Genomic DNA, 24,570 nt, shown 5'->3' with positions numbered 1-24,570 from the left:
GATACTATGTATATGTATATGATGCCTCTACTGTCAAAGAGCTCCATTGTATCAGCTCACCCTTTGTATTCCCTTTGTATCAGCTTTCACCCCACCCCTACCCACTATTTGATTTTCAGTTCTTTGTACTTTTTGTACCCAGACCTGGTATTAGTTTCACCACATGTAACCTTTTGGTCTCATAGGTCATTTTGGCCTTTTGAAGACGTTAATATTACACTTCATTTCATTTCATGTCATTTCTATTAAAGTTGAATTATTTGCAGATTTTGTCCGTGTGTTGCTACTGATTTCTCGCTTGGAGTGTCTGTCACGAGGACATGGCAATAGCTAACTTGATTAGTTGGTTTCTTTCCGATGATTTTTGTTTAATTTTTGGGACCCTCTTTTTGAAGTTGCAAATGACCGGACATTGCGTGGCCAGTGTGACACGGCCGATGGCCGAGAGTTTCACCCGTAGTCGGGAAGGGCAGGTCACCACGAGTTGGTCGAGCTAATCAGCACTAGAATCCGAGCAGTAAAAGGGTGTCTAGGCTCAGTTCAAAGTCATTTAGGCCCCTCGCGACACTTATAAGTTGGTGGGTACTAGGAAATTAACTCAAAAGAGGCAAACTGGACACTTGGCGACTCCTGATGCAATTGCCAGAAGCATCAGCAAGTGGGGGCGCCCATTTCAAGAGAGGGGGCTGATTTCAGCCCATTAAGTGCTACACAGTGTGTGTGAGTAGTGGATGCAGGTGTTCACAGTTTTAATGGAAAGCTTGCCTTCTCCCTTGCTCTATGTAGCGAGATGATTCGCTCTCGTGCATCTCTCTCCCCTTTGCACATATGGTAATGCCCCACTAGTTGGGCTTCTCAGATGACCATGTACACTTCTGGGGGTTCTATGCGTGTTTGCCAAGGCAAGAGCCTTCTCTACAGGAACCGGATTAGCTAATTGCTAATCCCCTTCAGGTACGCACAATTCCAAGGAATGCGAAAATGGAGAGTTTTCTCTCGCGTGAAAACTCGCCCGATTTACAGGGGAACTGTCCCATTGCGTGCAGGAGCACCTAAGACACGCATACGCGTGCTTGCTCCGCTCGAAACGGTCCAAAACAGAGAATTACAACCTGTTGTGTTTTTTTGCAGGTTTAGGTTTTTGCACCTAAACTGCAAGGAATCGCCAGGGGAGCCTCGGAAAGGCCTTGAGATGCGTGTACAGGGCAGTAGGCACCTAAAAGTGGCTAAACACAAAATTACAACATGCTGAAATTGACCTGCAACTCACTTGAAAGCTTCCATACCGCAAGGGAAAGTGTCCTTGACGTGTACTTTCGGCCTACAGGGATATTTGCGCCGTTATCTTAGCGAAATTGGGTCAAAAACCTGCAATTACAGCCATGGACAGGTTTGGACAGCTTGGTGAGGGCTAGGTGCAAGGGTTCGGATCATTTATTTGCCAAGGGAGCCTCCGGAAAGCATTGGGTGCTTGTACAAGACAATTTAGAGAGATTTCCCGTGAGGAATCTCGTCTAATTCAAGGGGCAAGTGACCCTACAGGTGCGAGAGCTCGAGGGCTACCCAAAAAAGTGATCTGCACACGGATCGGAGCGCAAAACAGAGAATTCAGCGAGCTGCAATTTCTCGCCAGGTTTTGCAAAGAGCTCTAATGTCACGTGACACATCCAACCCTATGTGTCCATGGACAAGCTACACCATGACTAGGGTTCAATTCAGTCAAGTCAGTCTAGAATAGGAAGTGATCTGGCACTTTTGTGAGTCTGTTCGCAGACCGTGCATGTCCAGACACTTAGATGCATATCCTCTGATTGCACACAGCATGACCATCAGATTCCACTCAAATCCCATCAGTAGCATTTTTACAGTGCATAGGCCTATTTTCCCTATTTTTGACAATTTTCACTTATTATTTTTAAGTGACTTTTGTTGGAAAGTAGACAGGGCAATTTTGCCAAGTTTGTATATAAGCAAACCAGAGCTTGCACTTTCTTGTAGAAGAGGCAGCAAGAGCAACTTGCTCAACAGGCAAATTCTCAACAAGACCAACCCCCGCGACAACTCTGGCGTTCTCTCAACAGAAGGCCTAACGTTTTTGCACCAGATCAGCCAGCGTGTTTGCACTTGCAAATTCCCGGTGACAGTAGACAGCAAATCAGCCCTAGCGTTAGCAGATTTCCCCGCAAGGTCAGTTTTCAGCCCTAGCGTTTTTGGTTTGCAGAACAACCCTAGCGTTTTTGCAGATCATCACAACCGCATCAGCCATAGGACCAGCATTTTCACAGTTTTCAGCCTTCAGACACCGCAAAAGAAGCACCGAACCTCGCAGATCTCACCTTCCCACAGCAGTTCCTGGCCGCACGGTGGGATCCATCGAAGTTTGCAGTTTCAGCCCGGAAAACGCAGATTTCAGCATCTGCGTTTCAACGCGTCGTCGTCGCATCGTCGTCATCGACATCGTCCCCGACATAGAGTCAGAATTCAACAGATAAAGATTTGCAGATTTCAGCCCTTAGCGTTTTCAGATTTCAGCCCGTCTCGTCGTCGTCCTCATCGTCATCGACATCGTCGGCAAGTCCAAGCATTGTAGAGATTTGTGCAATCGTAAGTAGACCGCTCTCGCCATAGAGGGGCCTTCGGAGGAGGGTTTGACAACATTCCAGTGTCGTAATCTCTTCTCTCTCTTCTCTCAGTCTCATGCACCTTCATTCACAGTGTTCACCACTTTGTTTGTGTCCATTGCACTCTCTCACTAAAGGAACAGAAGGCTCTCCCTTCCATAAGTAAAAGGAACCTTGAGCACAGTTCGGAGCACTCATCTTGAGCAAAGTTCAACATTCATTCCGCTGCACCTAACATCTAAAGTGCGTGGAAAGTCTATGTTTGCTTGGGATGTTGTCCGTGGAGACTTCTACTGTGGTTATGTTGCCGAAATCGGGTTGGAGTAGAGGAATTTCAGCCCGATAAAAGTGGGACATCTTGTGGAAGTTTATAGGTTTTTCTCAAGTATAATAAGAATAAATGAATACCGAAAGGGGCGCCAATCTTTGGACCAACAAGGTGTCGTTGTCTGCTTGGTAGCTACCAGGCCGTGGTTTGTCTTGAAGTGTTGAATTCCAATCACAGGCTTATTCGTGAAGTTCCTTTGTGTCGTAAAGTTAAGGTAAAGAAATTCGGGTGAAAGCCAAAGCCTACCGTCCCACGGGCCGGTTTTAGTGTCCAAGCTTGTAACAATAGACTACAGGTAGCATAACAGACGTTGGGGCAAGTGGTGACTTCTTTTCTTTGTAGGTGGTTGTTTTGGTAATTGGCTCCCCTAGCCTAGAGGATTCAAGTGTTGGGAAGGCATCGCTCCGTCTACAACCTCAAAGGTTGAGAAAACACTTGGCACATGACAACACTTGCATTACGGTGGTCATCAAAGCTTCTGAGGTTGGTGTGACCAATGTCAACAGACAGCATATCTCCAAAGCCTAACCTCCATAAAGACCTGCCACTGTAAGTACCATCACATAAACTCTCATCTGCTGCATCATGGCAACAATATCCTCCTCTGTAAAGATCCTCATAGGAGCTACTTAATAATGGCCTAAATGCGGCGACATTAAATCTATTGGTGATGTGATCTGCGAAAGGGACGAGGGCGTCGAGATCCACGTGCTGAAAAGTGACGTGTCCTGGGATTCTGCTCAAAGCTGCTCCTTGGAAGAAATCTATCACCTGTCTCTGAACGAGTCCTTTGCTATAGCGCGTCAAGCTCTGTAATAATGTAAGTATGTGCCTGCATAACTCAAACAATAATAGCCCAATGCATCTCTAATCAGAGTATTCAATCACCCTCAATAGAGACCTGAAGCCCTCCTTGAAAAGACAATGAAATTGTCCTTGATAAGCTCCTGGGCATGACATATGTAATACTCGCATAGCTAGCATATCCGCTGCTCTACAGTGCCTAAAGTGTGTCAACCTATCTCTATCTACAGCCGATGGGAGGAGCTTCGAAGCTGTCCTAAGACACATCGAAGCCCACACAACCGGTGTGAATCCATGTATCTCGGCCATACAATACATCGATCCTCCGTAATGTGAAGAAAATGCTCTTTGTAGAGACCCATTTCTTTCTCACCTCTCAAAGAGTCATGCACGTACTCTCTGTATCAATCTGGATGAGATACCCTCTAATAATCTTGTTGATCTCTGGACATGTGAATGCAAGCAATGATGTGGCCAAGGAGTACTCAAAAGGGTGCCAATTTGTCCATAGTAAAGCCATGCAACTGAAACCAGGTTGACATTTGTGCAAACCAACATCTAGAGTCTCCCGCCATGACTAGCTGCCGAGATGGATCGAGGGCTAATCTTGCATAACGATGACCTGGAAGCTTCCACAAGCCATGTATGTAAGATACTTACCTAATAAGTATCTAAACTTACCTAAGATACTTACCTAATAAGTATCTTATAATACTTACCTAATAAGTGCCTAAACACAATCAGTGTAGCTCCCATTTGTGCTATAACGACCTCACGTGGCATCATGACCTTACATTGGATTATCCTGGAGATCATACAAATTGAAAGACCATGGATACTCATCTCATTCCCAAAATCCAACACACACATCTTGGTTCTATGATAGAAAATATTCTGAAGCCTTCAAAATCCAGGGAGAATTTGCGGAAGATCACTAATACACCAAGCAGCATGGCTTCTTCATCGAAAAAACCTTGTCAATTTTGTGGTTCAGATGATTTTGATGTTCATATGGATTGGGCTAGAAAAAATATTCACTACTAGCAGGTTTGTGCAGCACAACATGATTACTTGAGTGTCCTTTGTGTTCCCAATCAGTGTTGTTACTAGCATCTTAAGCATTGTTAACATATGCCTGTAGAAGGAGAACTTATGCACATAAAAAGACTTATGTCTCTCTTCTGCACAGTGCTCTACCTTGGCCTTACGAATTATGATTAGATCTTTTTTGTTTAAGCCAAGATCTACAGAATAGCATTCCAAAGAGTAAGCTTGCTAGGCTGCTCCATAATGCCCCCTCACATGATTATAACAAGACACTTGCCCTTTGCTGAGGCCCAAGAACCTTGCAAAATAAAGGACTAAAATGACCAAATAATGTATCTGTTTCTTCCTCAATTGAAAGAAAGACACAATGATCCATCAGAAAAAAATAGGTGGAATTCAAAAATGAGAAACTAGAACAAGATCAAAGAAGTTTAACCTCTTGGCAGCTGTAGCTGTCAGAGCCAGGATTGGGACATCCGAAAAGGAAGTCCTCAGCTTTGACAGTTGACGATAGCTTGGCCTGGATAAAGGATGTACATCACTAAAACAACTTCCGTAGGAGTTTTCTCTAGTAAAAACTATTCAGTATAGATGTGTACAGCCCATGGATAAGAGCCAACGTTGAGAAGTAGCAGATCAATAAAAAGAACCGGAGCTTTAGGGTGATTGCACACACCTGAAATCATGGCCCCAGGAAGAAATGCAGTGTGCCTATATAAGTAGAAATAAATGTCACTGCTAATATTCTTGATATAAACAAGACAATATGTATGCATGGAAGGCAACTCATACTTCATCTATAGCAATCAAGTTCAAAAGACCTCTATCATATAGTTTCTTCAGCTTGAGCGCGAAAGAACTAGTTGCAATAAGTTCTGGCGTAACATATAAGAGTCTTAAAGATGGTTTGCCTGACTCGAGATCTTCAAAAATCTGTACACAACAAGACAGTTACCCACCATCCAGTCAAATTATATAATTTGCATATTGACCAATAAATTATAATACCTTGGATTTTGAGGTTGCATTCTGCGTTGACGACAAGAAATCCGCAGCAATACCTTGTAACTTCAAAGTCGTGACTTGATTTTCCTATTAAAAATGGATGATGGGTCTTGCAGTTACACTCAGATTGCAGTTCATGCACGATATACTATCAGCATGCTCACATGCAAAGAAGCACAATCAACATACAGAACTTCTTTGCAAGTAAAATGATAAAACCCGAATTACTAATCGGTTGGTCATGGGCACAATAAGATCAAACTTGCCTTACCATCAAAGCTGCGTCACATCAAAGATGATCCGAGCATCGAAGAACAATCCAGTAAACGGATTGGGAGTAAATAGGACCAAAAGAAAAACATCAAGATAATAAGATATATGATCAAGCTAATGGTTCAAACTTTTGACTGTATTTTTACCTATCAAAGGTGAGACTACGAGCACAATGCCCATCTTCACTAGGGCAGGTATCTGGTAGCACAGGGACTTCCCTCCACCGGTTGGCATCAGACAAAAGCAATCTTTTCCTGTAGAAATCCAGCAAGATAGCATTTACTGATCATTGTGGCTGTCCTCAGGCAGGCAACCTGATGTAAGGAAGTTAAAGAATGGAACACACCAGACAGAACAGCCTCAATGGCCTCCAGCTGCCGACCTCGAAACCCAGCATGTCCAAAATTCAGTTGCAAAATCTTCAAAAGATTCTCCCTTCGCAAAACTGGAGCTTTGCTTTTGTCTGAGGAAGTTGAATCTTTTGATCTTTGCATAGATAATACAGGCTTCATCGTCTAAAGACCACATAGAAGAAGATAAAAGAGTCAGTCCCTCCCTCTGTGACCTAGAAGATCTGCCAATCAAAGCATAATAAAAATATGAGACATATTACAGAAGATCGTCAAAAACTGAACAGAACCCACATTGCATGTCCAAGTAATATTTAATATAGCATTGACTGCGCAGAAAGGGTACTAAAACTGGCAGCTAAAAGTAGATATCTCCGTGTCCGCAGCTCTTCAGAAGGACGAACTGCAGATTGGACTAGTCCATAACCTAAGTGCCCAAAGAAATAAAAGCTCTCTCTATTTCTGACGTTATAAGGGAGCTGGCATCTTCACTCCTTGGCCTCTGCCTCCATGTGGCATAGGTTGTAGCTATGGCAATGTAGTGCTATTTTCACATAGCCTCATAAAAAATAATAACAACAAATAGTCACCCACAAACACACACACACACATATATATCACTCTTCTGCAAATTGTAACATGAGAAGATGTGATGTCTGTAGGGAAAAACTGCTAGAGAAGAGAGCAAGGGGGAATTATCTCACATGCAATATATCGAGTTCCAGGCCTACATAAGAGAGTTCCAGGCCTACATAAGAGGTCTTTTCTCAATGCAAATCATGTAAGTCACTTTCAAGCACCAACGAGTCTTGAGTCCTCCAAGGTGTGCTAATATTCAGTAGATTTCACTTTCTTCACATCTAGGCTGGTCTTGTAGAGAGGTATGGTCTTGTAGAGAGGCTACCTCTCCTTTGACGAGTAAGCGCTCCTCTTGCATTTCAATCTTCTCCTTCCATTTCAGCTTCTATTTTAGAGGCACACTCTGGCATGATGCATCTGCCTCTTCCCCTTGCCCAAGCCTGGTGATGTGTGCTACTAATCCCGATGATGTTGCCATATCCTCTCCTTACTCTGATTGATGAGATTCTTTGGATTTCTCTGGCTGAGCAAGCTTGGTGTCCATTGTGGTGCACTTCTAGTCAATCGACTTGCACCTCAGACATTAGAGATTTTGAGATGTGGTGCTCATTTGGCTCTGCCAGTTGACCAGCTTGCACCTCACACCTCCATAGACATTCGGAGATGAGTGCCCTTTACTATTGCGGCTTCAGTATTGGTGTGTAGAGACGTTCATCATCCACCTCACTTTTCTACTGCCGCTTTGACCATTGCAACATCCACCTCTCAAGAGCCTCTTCGTCTACTAATTACTCCTCCGCCCATGAAGCTGTTCTTCACCCTCTATCGCAGAAACAGGTCAATTTTGCAAAGTATGTTCATGATAATTTGACCAAGCTACTGTCAAAGAAAGGAGACAAAATGAGCTACATTGGGGGCAGGGAAGCACTCACCTGTATAGCATACCATGCCCTAGGTATGGCCAACCATTCTAAGCAGGAAGAACAGAGAAGAGCTCTACCTCCAAAGACTCAACTTGCTAGAAAACTTCGAACTGCTTACTCTACGATATTGAGCAGCAATTTTTACGGTGCCACTGCTTACTGGCATTACGTATTGATAGCCGTTGAATTTCAAGTGCTTTTAGGCACTTTGTAAAGATCACAATTACCCAAAGCTCCACTTTTTTCTCATTTCCCTGTTTCCATTTCCACTCACCTCACTCACTGTAGTTGCTGGAAACTCTCCGAAACTGGGAATGGAAATGGAAACAGAAATGCTTCTGTCACAAGCTGGTGACATGGCAATGTCCAAGAAGACAAGAAACTGAACCCGGAAGATGGGTCGAGGGGCCTAAGGGGGGTTAGGGGTTAAAAATCCTAACCCCTACCACTTTAAAGAACTTATGAGCACCGGCCGAGGAGCCTAAACCCAAATAAACAAAAGCTTGAACTCTGGCTGGCCTTCCCGTAAATTGCGCTGACATGATGATGTGGCAGGCTATATGGATTTCCGCGTTGCAGATTTCAACATTTTTGGCATGAGCTTTTGGAGAGTAGATGCTTTTGGGTGCAAGTGCTTTTTGAATTGATGCTTTTGGGCTTTGCTTTCGGGCATCCCATGTAAGTTGACCCTTGGGGCCTCATTCTCGGAGAGCATATGGACACAGAGTCTCGGAGAAGAGGACCCACAGGAGTTGTACTTTGCGAAGCATAATAACAAAGAAATACTGAAAGGGGTGCCAGTCTTTGGGTATATGTCTGGGCATGGAACTCCACCGTGCCGTGTCGACTCTCCTTTTCTCTCTCTCGCCAAGTTCACTGATTCTGCAATTTGTGTTTGTGTGTTGCTATTGATTTCTCGCTTGGAGTGTCCAAGCTTGTAACAATGGTATCAGAGCTCAGAAGGATTCTTCTTCCACGGAGGATCCGATCCTTTCTCCAGCACACATGGGTTCTCACGGAGAATCCGACAGAGACGACACCCTTCGACTGTTGGTTGTCGGGGAGATGAAGAAAAGCTGAAACCCAGCATGGGAACAGAAGAAACCAACATAGATTTGGCAAACTTCCGGCGGGAAATCTCGATAGAACAGAGTACAAACGTCAACTGCAGGTTGACACGTGTGTAAAAAGATTGATCAAGTGCTCCAAAGATCCGAAACATGTGAATCACCTGAAGAATTACCCGATTGAATAGATTCAATTGAGATGGCAAGAGGCCGTCGATTCTCCTCCCAAGGCGGTAAGGAAGCTGAAAGAAAACCCGAGTGCAGAAAAGCAGAAACTATACTCGCAGAAAGAGTTTGACAAAGCTCTTGAAAAGAAGATGAACCGGTTGATGAAAAGCTCAAAGCACTCTTGGAACATGAAAAACTTGGCGGATTTTGCCCGTTATTTGGGACAGAAGTCGACTTTCGAGATGGTACGCAGATCCAAGAAGCGTGTTCATTTTGAGGATGACCCAAATTTCTCTTCATCTTCAAAGGATTCCGATAGTTCATCATCCTCTAGTTCCAGAGAGGATGAGAAAAAGCGGAAGAAGTCGAAAAAAAGGCAGAAAAGCAAGAAAAGCAGATTTTTTAACAAGTCTAGAAGGCACAAAGAGCCATCTAGCAATTCACAAAAGGAGACTCCATCCTCTACTGACAGTTTTGACAATGAACAAAAGCACAAGAAGACCAAGGAGTTCAAAGATGGGGGTCAAGCAGTCAAGTTTGACACATTTTCAGGCTACCAAGACATCCATCGAGCCCTTGAATTCATCGAGCAGTTTGACGTCGCCTTCCCAGGAGGTCATTTTCGGAACGCTCCAAGGTACAAAGGGCGGCATCTTACTTGAAAGGAAATGCACAGACATGGTGGTCTACTCTGTTGTTACGTAGAAGCACCTAAGAAGTGGGTGAAATTCAAGAGAATTTTCACTTCTGCTTGGATAACAAAAGAATACGAAGAAGATGTCATCACCGCTTGGCAACATCAAAGAATGACTAAGAAAGACACTTTGGATGACTACTGCCAGAGGTTTTGGGATACCTATTTGCCGGTATCCTTGTTTCGGAGGATCACTTTGAAGGGCCAGATTAAGCGGTTTTGTTGTGGATTGCCAAAAGAGATTTGACAGTATTGTCTACAAAAGAAGTCTGACTCCATCCAGAGATTTATAGGACACGCCAAGCAAGGTTTTGGTATGCATGCCGGCTCATTGACCTATCCTACAAACAAGCCTGTGTACACTTTAATGGGGCAAGATCTTCCAGGGAAAAGATAGAACCAAGGGAGCCGGATGAAAGTTTATCAAAAAATTCCGAAGAAGTAAGGGAATCAATTGATAGTGCATCCAAGGGTTCCGACAAAGCAAGGGTATCAACTGATCGTTCATCAGAAAATTCTGACAATTTGAATTGAGGTGCCACTGGACAGGGGAGGCCAGTGCGGCTACCAATCATAGTAAAACGGAACGGGCAGAACGGGGGTAATCGTACCGAAACGGCGTTCCGGCCAGTTCTGTGTGCCGAAACAGTGTCGGGAACGGAAAAGCGTCCGGATCCGGGACGTAACAAGGGAACGGGTGGAACGGGCAGCCGGAACGGCCGGAACGGGCAACAACATTGAAAAAAAAAATAGAGAGACAGAGAGAGTGAGAGAGGTGGCAGTTTGGGGGAGATTTCAAACCTCTCAAGACTAACACAAGGGAGGGGCGGGGGTCCTTTTTTCTATAAAATCTATCAATATGGCTCAAGCAGAACGGGCAACCATCAACATGGCTCAAGCCTCAAGGCTCAAGCGCCATCAATATGGCACAACTTACAAGCTTCATTGGGGGGGAAGGTGGGTATCCTTCCCATCCTCCCCTAGATAATCCAAACCCTCAAGCTCTCAAGAGTAAAAAACAGGCCCCCCCCATGGCATATTTTGGGTTCACCGTTCCGGTCCCCCTTTCCCGTTCCGCTGTTCCGCCCCCCCCCCCCCCCCCCCCCCGTTTCGGAGGCCCCCGTTCCCGTTTCCCGTTCATGTTCTGTGTAGCTATGCTACCAATAGGTAACACGGCACAAGAAAAGAACAAAAAGGTAAGCTAGGTCCACCGGATAATTTGGTCAAGGGCACCTTTTGGCCCTCTATGCAAAGTGGATGGGGGAGGAGAACATCGCAAATTCTCTTCGGTTTGAGCTATACCTTGAAGCTTCTGGATTATTAGCAGTGTCTATGCCAAAAGTTACCGATGGATCAGGAGGTTGAATCTAGTGCCGTGCGAATTGCACAAGAGGGGAGCCACTCCACTCCTTTGTCACAAATTGCCTAGATTGAATAAAGTCTCTAATTTCTCTTTGAGATTTTAGGAATACTAACAGGATGAGAGTGTTTTGCGGAATGACTTTATGAAAATATGTATATTGTATTGGAAATTTCTTGATTGAATTGAATACAGGTGCTCTTTCGTGTGTGTATTGTTAGAGACATGAGGAGAAAGATAAAATGACTGTAGCATTTTGTCTGATGAATGACGTGAGCTTAGTGCATCTAGACAACTATCAGAGACCAACGAAATCTGGGAGGGATGGCTAAGCGAATGAGAACTGAATGAGATTCTAGTGCATCAAGATTTCTATCTTGATGAGATGATTGGATATTTTTGTGAGTGCATCAAGAGTTCCGGAAGGATGAGACGGTTGCACACTGATCTAGGTGCATCAAGAGTTCTGTCCACAATGAGATAGCTAGATTGAATGATTGAAACACAATGTTCAATGTGTAAACTAACTATATGATTTTGTGGACTGCATGCTCTGTGAATGTACTGTCTTGTGGGGATGGTCATTGGTATAGTTTTCTTAAAGGATATGAATCTGATAGTAACAAGATTTAGTAGATTAAGACATCCGTGAAAAGATCAGCCCAGCCTAGATGTGACTGCTAAATAGGTTACAATGATCATGATTTGTATCTCGACCCTCGCTAGAAATGTGATTGATCAGTGACTGATATCTTTGTTAAAGTGTTGGATTTGTGCAGTCTGGTACATGAGTACATAGAGTCAGTGTCCACTAAAGAAAGTTTTTGTCCTATGGCTGTTTTGCAAGCGCAATCGAGGGCGATCACAATTATTTCAAGAGGGGTGAATGCCACAAGTTAGGACGTGGCAATGTCCAACTCTAAGAAATTGGCCAAGAGGGCAAGAAACTAAACCCAAAAGATGGGCCAAGGGACCGAAGGGGGGTTAGGAATTATGTACTGTTGCTAAATTTAAAGTGAGAGGGTTTTTCTCACTAGAGACATCAAAGTACAGAGTATTCCTAGTATGTCATTCAGAGTAATGACGAGAGCACTGTGAAAGGGAATATCCGTAAGGCCACCAAGAACGGATACTTTTGATGCGTCACATCGGATGGGTGATAGGGAGCATCAAGAAGAAGTATCTGACCATCCGGGAACGGACATCTCTGATGCATCATAGAATGGGTGACATAGAGCATCGCGAAGGAGATTGTACCGTAAGTTCGGTAGGAAAGGACTAGGTGATGGATATTCCTGATGCGTCACAAGGTGCTAACGGGTGCATCGGAAAGGAATATCCATAGTCGAGAGGAAATTCCAAACTGTGTTAGAATTGTGCACAAGGAAAAGCAAGCACTTGAATGAAGATGGGTTCAGAGGAAACTTTGAGGAAAAACAGATGCTTTTTGAGAAAGCGGGATTGCTTTTTGGGAAAGCAAATGCTTTCCCACGAGGAAGTCTATGTCTGCATTGCAACTGTGCATATAAGGTTTTATTGAGTTTTTGGGCAGATTCAAACTATTTTTAAAAATAAGCCAAGCGCCCACTCCACCCACTTAATAAGTGGGCAACTATCTGATAAATAAGACAACAGATCAGCTAGCGTTTTCTCTCTCTCTCCTTTTGGCAGAACAGAGGGGGGGGGGAAAAAAACCCGGCCGCAATCTCTACGCGAACAGCATTGCTCTGCTGTCTTTGCCGTGGCCAGGGAGCTATAAAAGCATCACACGGCCTCTCCCAAAAAAAAAAGACCAGTTTTTGCCGGGAGAAGATGCTGCTACAGATTTCAACCACAAGAAGACGTTGTCGGTGATGCCCATGGCAGCGCCAAGTATACCCGATGTTGCCAGGACTCAGTGCGTGACTTCCCTCGCAAAGAAGTGCCTACGGAGCGCGTTTCCATCGCGACAAGCTGCTGTTTTTCTCTGTTTTCAGCCCATAAACGTCGTAGACGGGGCTCATTTACGAGAAGGAACCCGAGAACACACCTCTTTTGTGTGTAGGATTGAAAGAGAAGATTTTCTATGAAAAAATCTCTTCTAGGGAATTGCTTTTTGAGAACCGAGTTGCGTTTCGAGCATCGAGACTTTGAAGGTTTTTCATGTTATGATCTCTAAGTATTTGTTTGCAGGTGTACTTCCTCTTAGTGAGGGAGTAAGAGAAGAGGAAGGCATGAGCCTCTGCAAGAGAAAAGCGCTCCGAGGAACTAGAGCCAGATCAGCCCAAGGGTTTCGTACTCGAGTTTGGGACGTAGATCCACGGATCCGAGAGTGATAGACTCTTGAGTAGGGATTCGGAAGTTGAGATTCCCAAGGAAGGACTTCGCGTCCGTTGAAGCAGAGTTGTTCTACGGGAAGAAGACTCTGGAAACAGAGTCGGAAAAGAGTTGCAGGGATGCCATGCCCTGAGTCTGGAAGGTGAGATCCAGAGGCGAGAACCTTGATTCTCGAGGATTTGTAATTAGGAACGGAAGTTACTTGGAATAGGGTTTTGCCCTAGGAATGGGAAGCCGAGGCTTCCACGAACCATCAAGTCTTATTCTAGAACGAACGTGGTAATGTCCGGTTCAAGTGCTTGTATAGACTTCTCCTCAGTAATAAAGATACTATTACGGGGGGGGGACCAGCCCATCCTCTGGTCCCCAGTATTGTGTCGATATTCTCACTCTCTTTCTCTCTCTATCTATTTCTCTCTATATACTCTAGCTTCAGTATTAAGTGATAAATTCTATTTATCCGAGTATATTCTATATTGCTATGCGCTCCCGTTTGTGACAGTGGTATCAGAGCATGGTCTCCTCTCTTTCTCTGTAAAGGAGGACGGCTCTAGGAAGATACGGGAAGAAGCCACGACAAGCCAAGAGAGAAGTAAGCAGGCACAACCCTAAGTTCTGCAGGAAAAGCTCGCAAAGTTGAGAAATTTTTCTCTCTGCAAGAAGTCGACACAAGACTTCGGATTCAAAAACGTTCGCTGATCTGACCACGCGACAAGGATCTGCTGCGGGAAGGTGAGATCTGCGAGGTTTGGGACTTGATCTGTGGTGTCTAGATGCTCATGCAATGGCTGATCCTATCGCCAGGAATCTGCAAACGCTGATGTGAATCTGCAAATGCAAAAATGCCAGGCTGATGGGGTACTGCTGAAAATGCTAGGCTTGTCGCTGCAGAAAACGCTAGGCTATCTCCTACAGAAAACGCTAGGTCTTCTGTGATTTGCTAACGCCAAGGGTAATCTGCAATCTGCAAAACGCTGATGATTTGCAATTGCTGAAAACACTAGGCTGGTCTTGATGGCTGAAAAACGCTAAGTAATTCTGCTGGTTCTTGCTGAGAAGGTGCACTGCAAGTGTAGGGACTCTGCTGCCTCTTCTACTAGAAAGTGCTAGCGCTAGCTTTTCTTATATATCCACTTAGTCAATTTGCCCTACCCAGTTTCCCAACAAAGTCACTTATTAATAATAAGTGAAAAATGGCTAAAATAGGGAAAATGGGTTCTGTGCACTGTAAAATGCGCATGATGGCTATTGACTATCATGCTGATGATCATGTTGTGTGCAACCAGAGGATATGCAACTACTCTAAGTGCCTGGACATGCACGGCCTGCGCACAGGCTCACAAAGGTGCCAGAACACTTCCTAAGCTGACTTAAACCCTAGACCTGAAGTAGCTTGTCCACATGCACATAGGGTTAGATGTGCACGTCACATCCCCTCCTTTTTAACACTAGACTTGTAATGAGCCACAAAACTGGCTGAAGCCACAAAAATGGCTCACATCAGGATTCTAGTAAATGAAATATAACTTTTGAATATGATATCAAAATTACATGAAACTTCTTAATCATGGGTTCAAGATATGAAAAACGTTTCTAACTTCACTACTTAACTTGGAGAAGTGAAAAATGTTGGCAGTCTTTGTTTATGGGTTAAAAAGGCTTGGTACATCTATCACATACCTATTGAGGGATTTTTCAAAGAAGTTTGGGCCTGCTTAACAATGATTTGATTTACTTTCAAAAAAAATTTATCCATTCGCACAAATTAGTCATAGAAGATGGCAATGAAAAGATACCTTTATACCTTCATTTAGTTATGTACTATTTTTATCAACTCATATTGAGTGTTGGTCATAATTCCCTGAAATCATTTTCCATTTAGATAACTAACACAGTGTCAGAGAATTTTTTACAAAAGTCTCAAAAAGCCACAAAAGTGGCTAATTTTTTACAGGACTAGTGTTAAAGTGAGGTACTGGCGTCAAGGGAGATCGCCAATAACTCTTAGAATCCTGAGGACTCTTCGTCGGCCCACTCTGATGCGTGGGTCGTGCGATACTTATACTTCATGAAGGTCTACAACGCTTCCTTCTTTGGACGGCGTGAAAAGCGACAGTCATCTTTGGCTGCTTCAATGCTCCAACTTCGGCTATGGACGTAGGTCCACCTTCTTCAAGAATCTCCAAGGAGGAAAATCGCTAAAACCATTCCAACACAAAAACGTGAACATACCCATTCCATGTAGAGTGACTGGAAAAAGATTGTTCTTCCTAAACGACTGTGCATGCAATGCAAATGAACAAAGTGACGGAGTGTCAAACCGTTCACCAAATACACGCAAAAAATAGAATCGAATCTTGACTTTCTGATCTAAATCTATCAACTATGGCAAATCACAATGAAAATGCCGATGCTTGGTGGAAAAATTTTCTTGTGCTCTTTCTGAGACTGTGTCATGCAAACTTTTGTTCTTTTCAATAGAAATCCGCATACATCTGTGCTCGTTCATGAGTGAATCATGTGCATCGTACAATACGGCATGCCTGTGGGAAGGGAACACGTAAAGACGGTGACGAAAATACAAGAAACCGTCATGAATGAAACACTCGAACAATGCGTGCTGGCTAATCATGCGAACACATAATACTTCCTGAGTGGTTTCCTTGGACCTCGGCTTGAGAGCCAAGATCGGTTCTTCGTGATTGATCGTATCTGCAATGAGGTTAGCTTCACTAAAAAAAGCATCAACTAAACCATCATCCTTGTGAACAATCACATCTTTATCATGCAAATCATCATGTTTGTTTATAATCACATTTGTATCATGCAAATCATGTGTGTCGTGCTTTGAAGAAGAAAAGACTGAGAGAGTCTCCTTCTCCTTTCTCTTTTCAAGCTTCGCCTGCACATTAGAAATGAGAGGTGAAAAATGAACAACTGCCTCTCCACGAATGACAATAGGAGAGTCACTTTTAGCATTGAAAGTGAAAGTATTGTCTGCCCAATCAATGAGAGGGCTATGCTCACGAAACCATTGAATTCCAAGAACCATCTCACATCCTGAAAGAGGAGACACTACAAATTTTCTGCGGAAGGACACTTGTTGAACCGTGAATAACACATCAACGCACTCTCCTATGATGAGAGAGTCCATATCGGGAGCGAAACCGGACACCTCAAAAGGAGATGTCTGGCGAACCTCCAAGTGGACTCTTTCGACAAGAGAGTCACCAATCACATCATGCATACTACCAGAATCAAACAAGACCACCATGTGTTGAGCATTCACATGACCATAACACTTCATGAGAGATTTATTAATGATAGGATCATGAGAAACTTGGGACACACGAGTGTTCTTATTTATGGCATTAACAGAGGATGTGGGTTTTGTGGGTACTTTAGATTCATTGGATTCAATCTTAGGACATGTTTTCTTTATATGACCCTTGACATGACAGTGATAACAACGACCTTCTTTAAAATAAACGACTTGTTCTTCTGCCGTGATGTATCTTCCTATGATCCTTTGTGTAACTTTTTCATATGGGGTGAGCTTAGGTTTAGCAAGTGTGTTAGCTTTACCCTTAGATTCATTTTGAGTGTTCTTTTCCAAAAGACTAGAGGAAGATTGGTTAGAAGAGTTACCGTTCTTAACATTCTTATCGTTCTTACGATTATGAGGGTTCTGAGGAGTCTGAGAGGTACTTTGAGAAGACTTGTTCTCCTTAGGCTTTCCCTTATTGTGCTTCATCTCTTGTGCGAGAGCAATCGCTAACGCCTTGTTGAGATCGATTGGATCGAGTACCTCGACATCATACTTGATATACTCGTCCACTCCATAAAGGAATGCCTCCTTGTGCTCATCATCTGATTTGCGTAATTGGGTGCCGAGCTGCAAAACATGATTAGAGAAAGACATAACTGGCATACCATTTAGCTTGAGACTACGCCAACCATCTTTCAACCGTGCTAGGTACGGTGGTGGCATAAACCGCGCCTTGAGCTTGTCTTGGAAGTCGGCCCAATTGAAAGAAAGGGGCGCGCCTTCTTCGGCTTCCTCTAGGTGCGCGGCCAACTGTGTCTCTTGCCATGCGTGGTACCAAATAATGGCATCACAAGCAAGGTACATGGCTGCCGTCAAAACCTTGCTATTTCCTGTTTTCTTAGTTGTCGCAAAGTTAGCATTAAATTGATGCAACCAAGAACGAATAATAGTAGCATCCATCTTACCGTCATACTTATCGAACATCAACTTCTCAGTGACGGGGTTGTTAGAGTCCGAATCTTTGCTTGAGCTACTTGATGAACTACCAACATCTTTGATCGGCTCGGGTTTCGAGGTAAGTACCTGTAGGACCAACTCTTGCATGTGTATTGGTCTCTCTACGCCTCACGCTCAAACTCCAAGGCCACTCGTTTGTCTTCGGCCGCCAAGCGCGCTTGCTCACGCTCACGCTCCAAGGCTAACCGTCTTTCTTCGCGCTCGCGATCCAATTCTACCTTTCTTTCTTTGCGCTTGCGATCCAATTCTACCTTTCTTTCTTCGCGCTTGCAATCCAAGATTGCCTTTCTTTCCTCAGCCGCCAAGTGCGCTTGCTCACGCTCGCGATCCAAGGCTACGATGTCGGAATGTGCGGTCTAGCTGGGAAGGTGCAAAACCTCTGGCTGTGAGAGTTCGTGATGAGAGTCACAAACATTTTGTGAAAAAGCGTTTGTGGAGAATCACCAACCCTCTTTCTAAGGGTGACAAATAATCTAAGAGCGTTCGTGACAGCAAAGTCACAAACCCTCTTTCCTATCGTGCTTGGAGTCTGCTTGTTTTCGTAGTTGAGAATATGATGAGAGGATCACCAGATCACATTCAATTTCACTTTGATAGACCATTTAAAAACACTAAAGTTTCAGCCATGAAACCTCAATGCTCATACAAGCACAATTCTCAATCAAAACCCAAACCTCTTTCATGGTATCATGTAGCCTCACCCCCAATTACATAGTCGTAACATCAAACAATTGAAAGGAATGTTCGAGCTTCCACCTTCACGACGACAATTTTCTGATTTTGCAGAGATTTATGAGCTTCTAAAGTGAAGCCCAAACACCGTTTTGATAAGGGGAAACCCTAATTCATCCCCTCACAAGCTAGATACAAGATTGCGAAGAGACGGGACTGCGGCACACATAGATTGGGCAACCATGGAAGCTATTGCACAGTAGAGCAAAATTGTTGGTTTTTCCTGTAAAAAGTAGCCCTCTCTCTCTTACCCACAGCAATATGAGCTAATGTGTCAATTTTTGGGCCATTTTGCCATTTTGGACCAAAACTAGGTCATTTTCAGCTCATTTCTTACCCAAAAAAATACCATTTTTTATGCGAAAAATCCCAATTGGAATTAAAAAAATCCCTAAATTTGTGGGATCACTCGCACAAGCATAAAAAGCATAGATAAGCATCATTTTTCATCAATATACCATTTTGGGTCACTTTCCATGCAATCCTACTATGGTGCCTGTTAGCTGCTATTTTTGGCGGTTTTTGCTCGCATCAGTCTTTATAGGCGAGATGAGTGTGCCACCATGAAACACTTCGACTATGTACATTGTCAAACCAAATTAAGCATCTTATCAAGTGGAAAAGCACGCAAATGCGCCACATCCAGAGCCACGACTCCCCGGATAGGTATGTACATGATAATGACTGCAGTAGATGCTTCAACATATATCACAATATGTATATGATTGCTTTTATTTACATACATCGAGAAGTGTCAAGAGTGAGGCGAATGTTTTTATTTCACACTATGTACGTGCCACGGTACGACATCCACCCCCTTTGAACCTGCACATCCTCCGGTATGTGCCACAACAACATTTGTAGAGCAATAAAACTCATGGTCAGACGCCATACTCTCACTCTCATCCTCAGTTTGCATATAGTTGGCTTCATCATCCTCTTCACTTGGTTGTGCATCAAATGCATCAACATCCCCTCTTCTTTTGAATAATTTAATTCTTTTTCTTGCGACGGGAAATTTCAGTTCTAACCCATCCAGTTCACGCAAGGTGTAAGTTGCATTTCCATGCACATGTTTGACAACATAAGGACCAAACCATCTCTTTGCAAGCTTCCTTATTGTAGAGTGCTCGTTTTCAAGGCTACTATCGTACACCAAACCCAATCACCTTCTTCAATGTCTTTTGGTATGAGCCTATGCATCTTTTCAAATCTGTCTTTGTTTTTCAACCTTGCATTCTTTAGTCGAGCTTTTGCAAGCCCAATGTCTTCAAGCCTTCTTTCCAATTGCTTTATGCACAATGCAAGAAGGTCTTCTCTACTCATTCCATCTTCCCATGGCAATACATTCCATGTAAGAACTACATCTTCAATTGGCATCACAGGTTTTTGACCATACATCAATTCAACAGGCTTATAGCTAGTGACTGAACTATGTGTTGTACGGTCAGTCCACAATGCAAATGGTAGTAGCCTTGGCCACTCTCCAAGCTTACCTTCACAAGCCTTAGCTAAAGCTTTGATTATTGGAGGATGCCCTCTTTCGCTTTTGCCATTTCCCTCTGGGTTATAAGCACCAGTTAAAGCTAGTTTGATGCCCATTCTAGAGAAGAATTTCCTTGCTTCTCAGCATCCAATTCTCCTCTATCTGCAGTTATCTTTCCCACACACCCAGAGCGACAAATCACATCTTCAAGAAGAAATTTACATACAGCTTGTGTACTCTTTGTCCTCAATGCACGCCCTTCAACTTGATTAGACAAATCTTCTCTTGCAAGCACCAAATACCTCATTTCCCAAAGTCCCAAAGGCATTGTAACCAAGTCCACAACCCATTTGTAATGCATGGCTAATGGATAAGTTGGATGTAGTCCATCACGATGCCGTACATCTGAATACAATTGGCATGTCACACAAGACTCCACAAACTCAGCCACATCCTTATACATCCCTTTCCACCAATACCTTTCTTTTACCTTGGCAAATGTTGCCCATGCACCTCGATGACCTGCCCATAAACTTTCATGGAACTCCTTGATGATTTGTTGTTGAGTAACCTTATCGCATACTATGCGCAATGGTGTTCCATCTCTTTGTTTAGGATGCTTCCATAAGTAGCCATCCCTCAAGAAGTATCCATATGCTTTTATTCTTATCCTCTTAAATTCTTGCTCAGTCCAATCATCCTGCTCCTGCAGAGTACTTAAGTAGCGACCTATCAAGAGCCATTCATCCTCATATAGTTCCTCTGAAAAGGACTCAAGTGAAGACACCAAACATGCATGGCTACTCTTTGCATGATCAATAGTATAAAACTTTGTGCCTACATCATCTCCCTCAATAATCATGTCCTGTTCATCTTCATACCTTGCCCTAAATAGCATATCTGCCATTGGATTGTCTTTCCCTGCAATATGCTTAAACTCAGGATTCAAGGACTTTATGTAGGCTATCCATCACAGCATTGCAATAACAGGAGTCGCACAGTTTGTGATCATTTCCAAGAAGAGGCAAACAATCAATTTCCAAAACCACTGATGCCCCTATCAAGTACTCCTTGTCACACCTCAATGCTGTAACCACTCCCCATAGTTCCCTTTTTACTTGTGCCTAATCGCGTTGGCGAGAACTCAAAATCTTGGCTCCAAATCTCACCACATACCTTTTTCCTTCATCATTGTGACGCCCTCGTTCGGGGCGTCGCGGAAACGGGGCCGCGCCGGCTCACCTGCGATGCAAACGGGACCTGCAGGCAAGCGAACGCACATACAAGAACTCAACTTGAAAACTGAACGCAAGAGGGACACGAGAATGAGGGATGCGAACGCATGATCAATTTCATAAGAAAGTGCCGAATACAAGGGGCGCAAGTAATCACTTGAAAACGGGGCTGGAAAGTTGGGGGAAGTGGCACATACTTCCCTTATATACACCCCCGGGTTGAGAGAGCTTGACGCCCACGTCAAGCCGGGGTTTTTGAGGAGTGCCGATACAAAAATTGATGCCGAGGTTTTGGGGCGGATATTTACAAGGAGGGGAGTTAGATGTTGCCACCACATTGTCTAGCTACCTAGGGTGATGCTAGTTACAAAGTGGGAGGGAGGACTACTCTATGTGGTTGTCATTTAGTGGGTTGTCCTCCTCTTCAGTTGGCATGTTGTAGAAGCGCAGCACAAGGGGTCTCCCAAGTCGGAGCATGATTTCTTCAGGTACCCAAGTGCATTCCGTCATCGGGTGATTTCGCCATTTGACATAGAACAGTTGTCCCCGGCGCCCGAAGCGGGACTTTAGGATGGCCTCCGGCTCATTTGGCGGGCCATCCTTTACATATTCGGGGAGGCTTCTTCCATAGGTGTGATCCGGCACGAACCTTTTGAGTAGACTTACATGGAAGGCGTTGTGGATGTTGATGTGTGATGGGAGGTCCAGCTTGTAGGTGATGTCGTTGTATGACTTCAGCACTTTGTATGGCCCATAGTAGCGGTGGTTGAACTTGGGGGAGAGGCCTTGAGGGAGGGTGATATTCTGGGAGCTGACGAGGACTAAGTCACCTTCTTGGAGGAGTTCGGCAGGCCTGCGCTTTTGGTTGGCGTATTTGGCGATGCGTACCTTGCTTTGCTCGAGACTTTGTTTGGCCCTTTGCATGCGGGTTTGCCATTGTTGCAGAAATTCTTCACATTCCAGATCCTGGGCATGCACGTCGCCGGTTGCCAGTGCCAGGGGTGAGATTACTTCTTTACCTGTGGAGAGCTCGAAGGGGGTGTAGCCCGTGCTGCTGTGGATGGAGTTGTTGTAGTGGAATTCCAGGACATCCATGTATTCGGACCAGTCTTTCTGATCTGCTTTGACGTAGCTGCGGATGTAGTCTTCAATGCCTTGGTTGACTCTTTCTGTCTGGCCATCGGTTTCTGGGTGGTAGGCGGAGGAGAAGCGGAGCTGGGTTCCTAGCAGCTTGAACAGCTCGCGCCAGAGGTCGCTGAGGAAGCGGGTGTCGCGATCAGAAACTATGGCTAAGGGGAGGCCGTGGTATTTGAAGACTTTGGCGAAGAAGTGTTTGGCTACTTGGTATGCTGTGACGGGAGGCTTTGCCGGTATGAAGTGAGCCTGCTTGGTGAAGTAGTCGACGACCACCATGATGGTAGTGTGGCCGTGGGAGGGTGGGAGGTCGACGATGAAGTCCATACTTACCATGTCCCAAGGCCGGGAGGGTGTTGGCATGGGATGGAGGAGGCCAGCAGGCTTTACTCGTTGAGCTTTGACCAGTTGACAGGTTGGGCAGGTATGCACGTAGTCGATTACGTCGTCCTTCATTTTGGGCCACATGTAATGTTGGTGGAGTTTGTCATAAGATCTTTTCTGGCCCCCATGTCCAGCTAGTTTGCAGTCATGAGCCTCCCACATGAGGTCTTTCTTGAGCTCTGGGTCATTGGGAATGTAAATTTTTCCATGCACATAGAAGAGGTTGTCTCTGACTTCAAAGAGACCCACTGCTGCTTTACCAGAAATGTGGTCGTGGAGCATGCGGAGGACAGCCGGATCAGCTTTCTGAGCGTCGAGGATGCGCTGGCGTAGCGTGCTGGTTGCTGAGGAGATAGCATTGAGAGTAGGCATTCTGCTGAGTGCATCGGGCATGACATTTGTGGAGCCCGGTTTGTGGATGATCTCGATGTCATATTCTGCCAGTGTATCTTGCCACCTGGCTTGCTTGGGGGTGAGTTTTGGTTGGGTCTGGAAGTACTTGAGTGAGATGTTATCTGTGTAGACCTTTGTGTGCTTGTCTTGGACATAGTGTCGCCACTTTCGGAGGCAGTGGACGACAGCGAGCATTTCCTTCTCATGTGTAGTCCATCTTGTCTCTACATCGGTGAACTTGTGAGATTCATAGGCGATGGGTTGCTGTTCCTGCATGAGGATGCCGCCAATGGCACCATCTGATGCATCTGTATGTACTTCAAATGATTTTGTGAAGTCGGGCAGTCGGAGGACAGGGGTACTGCACATGGCAATCTTCAGGTTCTCAAAAGCTTCTTCTTCTCTGGGTGTCCATTGGAACGGTTTGTGGCCTTTTGTGATTTCTGTAAGTGGGGCCGCAATCTTGCTGAAGTCGCGGATGAATCGGCGGGTGTACTGGCAGAAACCCACAAATTCTCGGACTTCTTTGATGGATGTTGGTGGGGCCCACTTGATGACAGCGTCAACTTTCTTCGGGTCCACCATAATGCCTTCGGATGTGACGATGAAGCCCAAGAACTCGATTTTCTGCACAGCAAACTCACACTTCTCCAGCTTGGCATAGAGTTGGTGTTCGCGGAGACGTTGGAGTACTACGGCCACATGCTTCTGGTGCTCTTCCAGGGTCTTGCTGTAAATCAGAAGGTCATCAATGTATGTGATGAGGAAATCATCTATCATGTCCCTGAAACTGTCATGTATGATTCTGCAGAACGTGCCAGGGCCGCCAGTGAGACCAAAACCCAGGACAAGCCATTCCCACGAGCCGTAGCGTGTGCGGAAGGCGGTCTTCGCAATGTCTTTGAGGGCGATGCGGACTTGGTGATAGCCTGAGCGTAGATCGATGCGCGTGAAGTACTTGGCGCCCTGTAATCTGTCTAGGAGGTCTTCCATCAGCGAGACTGGGTACTTGTTTTTGATAGTTATTTTGTTTAGGGCCCGATAATCCACACATAGCCGCATCGAGCCATCTTTCTTCTTGACGAACAACACTGGGGCCCCAAAAGGAGAGCTGCTGGGCCGGATGAAACCTTGATCCTCCAATTCCTGTAGTTGCTTCTTGAGCTCTTTGAGCTCGGTGTCGTTCATGCGGTAGGGGGCCTTTGCCGGGGGAGTGCTACCTGGGATGAGGTCAATTTCATGTTGAATTTGACGGGGAGGGGGTAAGCCGGGGGGGAGTTCTGGAGGCATGACATCCTTGTACTTTTGAAGGATGGGGGTCAGAGAGGGGTCACCCACTTTGGCCTGCTCGATGCTGATGGAGTTGAGCCTTGCTGTGGGCTGCTC

At 44.8% G+C, this 24,570-nt stretch overlaps 1 protein-coding gene across 2 annotated transcripts in view; it reads right to left on the bottom strand.

Moving 5' to 3' along the window:
* Positions 1–24,570, bottom strand: part of RECQL3 (DEAD/DEAH box RNA helicase family protein) — a 156,182-nt gene that overhangs the window by 113,606 nt on the left and 18,006 nt on the right. Inside the window, exons 2-8 of one of the 2 annotated variants that reach the window (XM_086502269.1) lie at positions 6,425–6,652; positions 6,225–6,332; positions 6,077–6,084; positions 5,809–5,892; positions 5,593–5,733; positions 5,477–5,511; positions 5,237–5,320 (exon numbers count right to left, since the gene is read on the bottom strand). In XM_086502269.1, the coding sequence (XP_086358395.1) occupies positions 5,237–5,320; positions 5,477–5,511; positions 5,593–5,733; positions 5,809–5,892; positions 6,077–6,084; positions 6,225–6,332; positions 6,425–6,590 (626 nt within the window). In that variant the 5' untranslated portion in view covers positions 6,591–6,652. The other variant, XM_086502268.1, reaches the window with a different exon arrangement.

The sequence above is a fragment of the Adiantum capillus-veneris genome, chromosome 26, assembly GCF_014529385.1.
Source record: "Adiantum capillus-veneris isolate H3 chromosome 26, ASM1452938v2, whole genome shotgun sequence".
Lineage (NCBI taxonomy): Eukaryota > Viridiplantae > Streptophyta > Polypodiopsida > Polypodiales > Pteridaceae > Adiantum > Adiantum capillus-veneris.
This window is presented reverse-complemented; position numbering and strand designations above follow the sequence as displayed.